This window comes from Phocoena sinus, chromosome 4, assembly GCF_008692025.1.
Source record: "Phocoena sinus isolate mPhoSin1 chromosome 4, mPhoSin1.pri, whole genome shotgun sequence".
In the NCBI taxonomy this organism is placed as follows: Eukaryota; Metazoa; Chordata; class Mammalia; order Artiodactyla; family Phocoenidae; genus Phocoena; species Phocoena sinus.
The window spans coordinates 131,502,047-131,507,292 of NC_045766.1; the positions used below are offsets into that span (position 1 = coordinate 131,502,047).

General features: G+C 37.6%; 1 protein-coding gene across 1 annotated transcript; it reads left to right on the plus strand.

Moving 5' to 3' along the window:
• Positions 1-3,919: 3,919 nt before the first annotated feature.
• Positions 3,920-4,324, plus strand: LOC116753435 (keratin-associated protein 13-1-like). Its single transcript, XM_032631200.1, has one exon. The coding sequence runs from the start codon at positions 3,920-3,922 to the stop codon at positions 4,322-4,324; it is 405 nt and encodes a 134-aa protein (XP_032487091.1).
• The last annotated feature ends 922 nt before the right edge of the window (positions 4,325-5,246 follow it).

The following is a 5,246-nucleotide window of genomic DNA, read 5'->3' on the forward strand; positions in this document are numbered from 1 at the left end:
GTTCAATCCCTAAGATGCCGCATCTTGCAGGATGGATATTAATGTTACTAAATCCATCTTCAACGTTCCCAAACAACAGTGTTCGTAACAGCTATTATATTTCTGCAGTAACAAGCTATTATATTTCTGCATATTATTAGCAGAAACCTCCCATTACAATAGAATTATGATGTTATAAACAGAAAATAGATTTCCCTTTCTCTCTTTTTAATGTTCTGCTTTATATTCTTGGAAAGACAATTCCTATACAAAAGTGGTTACACTTGTCAGGCATGTAGTATGATTTCACACAGCTACAAGCATCTCCTATGGGCTACCAGCTATATGTTAAACCTTTAGTTTAACAATGGTTAAATTCTGATTTAACAATCAGAATCACATGTGGAGTGGCCTGGGAAGGAGTTCAATCATCTGGGTTATTTTTAATTGTTTATGTATTTTTCAGGATGGTTTGTTGAATATTCAGCAGTAATACACCACTGATTTAAGTCTTTGCCCAGTATATAAAAACCAACTCAAATTCTTCTGGTATCTGAAGAATTTAAGTCAGAGGATCATCAACATAAGTGAGGTAGTCCAATTGGCTTGTGATTTTTTCCATAATTGATGTTTTATATTCCAGCCCATCAACACAGATACATGGTATTTTCCTATTAAACATGGAATAATATCCTTCAAGTGCAAAAGGGAGTTGGTTCTCACAAGTTTTCTTAACACCCAAAGCTTCTAATTCATCTCTCATTCTCCTATTTATGATAGAGGCATTAACTAACACAACGAAATAGTAGTGCCAGCTCAATGACTAATGGTAACTGAAATTAGCAGAGTGGTTAGAGTTGTTGGGAATTAGAGGGAAGCACACCCATACAAATGGAGCAGCTTGTATGCAGTTCCAGGCAACGACAGGCAAGGGAGCCCAGTGTAGCCAGAGTTTCAGAAATTTTGGAAGTCATAAATCCACGTTTTATGTGAATACTTTTGATTTTTAAATATAGGCAACTAATTTGGAGTTTAATAAAAAGCCTATGGAGACCCACACTTGTGCAATAAACAAACTTATGTAGGTTGGATTTGATAGAGGACCTGAGAGTTTGTGATGTATTATTTCAACTGGTATCATTGATTACCACATTGATGTAAGGACAGTTAGAGATATACTGAGGAGAGAAGGGCATCGCTGCAGCCAGGAGGTTGTGTCACTACAGACAAATTTTGCTGAATTTATTATTTTACTTAACACTGGTCCTGCCTTGAGCCAGTAAAAAGTCATTCTTACTTGTGATAAGGCAACTATTTTCAAGAAAGGAAACAGAGATTTGAGAAAGTCATGGTCTTCACAGCATTGCATGGGCTAGGATTTTTACCCCAGTGGCTAGGAGTCCATATGAAAAAAAATAGAAAATTAAAAGATAAGCTTTTAAAAAGCAGCTGTTTGATGTGGGTGCAGCTACTTCATCATTCCTTTGACTTATAAAAATGCTGGATAGTGCTTTCTTTTAAGTGGCAATTAAACATATTTTTACACTGAGGAAAAGTTGATAATTTAAGCACATATAGTATAATTTTATTGTATTTTTATTAAATAAAGCTGCAATTCAGTGCCATAAGCCACAACATTAACTTCTTGAGTTCCTGATAACACATATTTGACCATTGGTGTGTGTTACATCAGTGCGTTTCTCTTGAAATTGTCAGACACAGTAATATACTCAAAGAATATGATAAATCTGTCAGACATGTTCCTACGTATTTTAACTTGGAGTTAAAGAAGATCAGAGACAAATAACAAAAGCAACAATAAACTATAACAATGTAATGATCAAAGCTTAGGTTGGAGCACAGGAGAGAGACGTTGCCACGGAAGGTATCTTGGAGGGAGATTTGGGCACTCCACATAGGTTCCTGATATTTCAAAAAGAACATCAATAGCACATATTCAGACATCTTGGGCAGGGCATCTAAGGTAAAGACAGAGATAGATTTAACCTAATGAAGCTTAAGTGTGAGGGTCCTCCTGAGGATTCTTTCGCCTAACTTTTTCCAAAGCTCTCTTGGCACTCCTCCAGGGAAGCTTGGAAAAAGCTGCTGCTCCAGCTGGACTTCTATAGACTGGGTGTCACTTCTGTGTCCTTGTGGTAGTGCTGGGGCTGTGGATGAATCCAGAGAGCTGCCTCTAGTACCTCTAGCCAACAGAGTCAACCTGATGAACCTCAGGACCTCAGGGAGCTTTGACCACAAGAAGAAGGATTTGAACCAATATACTGCTCTGCTACATGCTAGGAGGCCACTAAAGCCTAGGGTCCACAGCTATTTGCAGGTAATCCTCACACAAGCCCCCAAACCCCAGGGCCAGAAGACTTGGAGGGGAGGTGAACCAGGACACCTGGCAGAGCTAAGCATAACCCCAGGCTTGAAGCTCTGACCAAGAAGGAGTAACAGAGGATGTTACAGGTGCAGCATTAGTAATGACAAGTGGCAATGTTGAAAGAAAACTTTCTATGTCATCGAAAATAATTTAAGTGTTTTTTGATATACAACTCTAGAGAAAAGCTGAATTATATTTCTATTCTTTCCAAAGAAAATCATGTTGATAAAACGATCATCCTACGTAGAGGTGATCAAGGACTGTGTAGCCAAGAAATGTTGGGGAAAGTTTATAGATGATAAATTAATGTCTTGATTTTGTAATATTTGTGTCTTAGTCAACCTGTAGGTTTTTGTTGGTTAATATTATCTTTATTCTAAAGTAGTATTCATATTTACATCTACTATTATATACACAGTGTTGTATTCTTTGTGCTATAAAAGGACCCTGAAGTTATAAACTTTAAGGTTTTCAAAACCTGAGTCCACCTTTAGTAAGAAACCTGGGACAGAATCATGTACTTAAGTAGGGCTCTACCAAGGCCTTGGAAATACTCAGAAGGCATTCAAAATTTTGTGATGGGGTTCAGAAATACTGTGGGAGGAGAAACCCTAGGATGTTTTACAAATATAAATGTATCTACAAAAATCATGAATTGAGTTCATTTTGAAACAATTTTGATTTAGTTGAATTAAAAGTAGAGTATCCATAAGTCGTCCACTGGGTTAGAAGAAAACCCTGGCAGATTTGTCCCTCTTTCTACTACTGTCACTAGTTTCCTCACTTCATCCCCATAGTGTCTCCCACTTTGTTTTTCTTCACATATGTCCATAGTGGTCTGTTCTTGCTTTAGAATTGATTAATTTTTAAAACAATTTTTAAAAATTTATTCAAGATTATCCCCATTCCCAGTGATCTCTCTCAATCCCTTTGGCGTATTTTATATGGCTCTTCTAGACTGGACATAGTAAGCACTGCTAATAGTTAAGCAAATTGGAAACAGTAAGTAAGTAAGATGGAAAATTATGTTGCAGAGTGAGAATCAATGAGAAGAAATAATTTTAGGCAATGAAATAAAGTTTAGGAAAGAAAATCATTGGTGGCAAATAGGGTGCCTTTATTCCACTGACAAAAAAAATTTACTTCATCTTAATCCCTTCCCTTAGAGGTAAGCAGTTCCCAGCCAATATACAGTCAAATGAACAAAGAATCTTGGCCAGCGAGAAGAGTAGGGGATTTTCTGGTCATGATGAGATGGCATCAAAGACATGTAGTTATAGAATTTCTGACTTTGGAACAGGTCATTAGCTTAGTGCTTTAACAACACAGTGAATTCACCCATGAATATGAGATGAAAGGAATTTTTCATCTGCAATTACAGAAGATATTATTGAATTACACATACAGAGATGAGAGATTACAAGCATGAGAAAGGTGACTGTGTAGAATGCCACACCCATGGCTAAGAGTATAAAAACACCCCAGTCCAGGAGATGACATTAAACCTCAGAATCTTCTCATTGTCACTCATTGGAACTCACATCTCCTGTCAACATGTCCTACTATCACTGCTCAGGAAACTTCTCCTCCCGCTCCCTTGGGGACCACCTGTGCTACTCAGGCTCCTCCTGTGGCTCTTCCTACCCCAGCAACCTGGTCTACAGCACTGATCGCTGCTCTCCCAGCTCCTGCCGTCTGGACTCCTCTCTCCAGAGTGGCTGCTATGAGCCCATCAGATGCCTTACATCCTGCGTGCTATCCAGTCCCTGCCAGATATTCTGCTATCGCCCAAGGACCTGCATGCTCTACAGTCCTTGCTGGACAACTTATCCTGGGTCTCTGGGCTCTCGGTCCAACAGAGGCTGCTCCCTGGGCTATGGATCCAAAAGCTGCTACACACTGGGCTTTGGATCCCATGGCTTCAGACCCCTGGGTTATGAAGTCTACGCCTTCCCTTAGTTGAGCCATAGATCCGGGTTCTGCCGTCCATCCTACTTTGCCTCTAGGAGTTGCCAATCTCTGTGTTACAGACCAATCTGCCTTCTATTGATCAGCTTGTGGAACATTCAGATGTGAGCAATGTGTCCAACCTCTATACAGAGCTTCTATCATCTTCATGATCTTCGGGAATATCACCTGTTCTTCATCTTTTTTCCATTTGTAAAATACTGACCCAAAAACTGTCTGCCACATATACTGAAATTAATGATTAATTTTATGGAATAAATTAACAGAATTAGTAAAATGAATGAAATATATTACTAAATCAATTAATGAAATTCATGTTAACAAACAATGAATTAATGTTAATGAATTAATGGGATCATTGTTCATGAATTTTATTCACAAAATGGATAAAAATCTAAATGAATATAATCTAATAAACTCATTCAATCTGACTTGCAAATATGCTACTAATTTTATTGTTAGTTTTAACTAGTTAAGCGGGTTTTTTTTTTCTTTTGCTTTTTTTGGAGGCTGTTTTTGAGTTAACATTTACTATACCTCTGAAAGCAAACTTTGAAAAACTAATATTGAGAGATTTGAACTAATTTATTTGAGGGTTTAAACGTTTTCTTCTTCAAAACTTCTGTTTTCTGAAATCCTTACATTGCGTGTATAAACTTCACGTGAATAATAATCTTAGGAGTGGCATAGAGCACATTTTCTTCAAAGAATATGGGGCCTTGATGTTTGCTGACTGAAGGAGAAAAGCAAGCAATTTGGAAAATACAACTGAATGGGGAAAAATTTTAGGTTATATGAAAAGTTTTGTACATTAGTTTAGAGAGCTTTCTTTGATTCAGTCAATGTTGGGTGGCAAAAAAACCATATCCCTTCATCTCATTGAGTATCTTTGTATGTAATTGATTTCTTCACA

Excerpts from the sequence above, each read along its gene's own strand:
- LOC116753435 (XM_032631200.1), top strand. The coding sequence starts at position 3,920 with ATGTCCTACTATCACTGCTCAGGAAACTTCTCCTCCCGCTCCCTTGGG.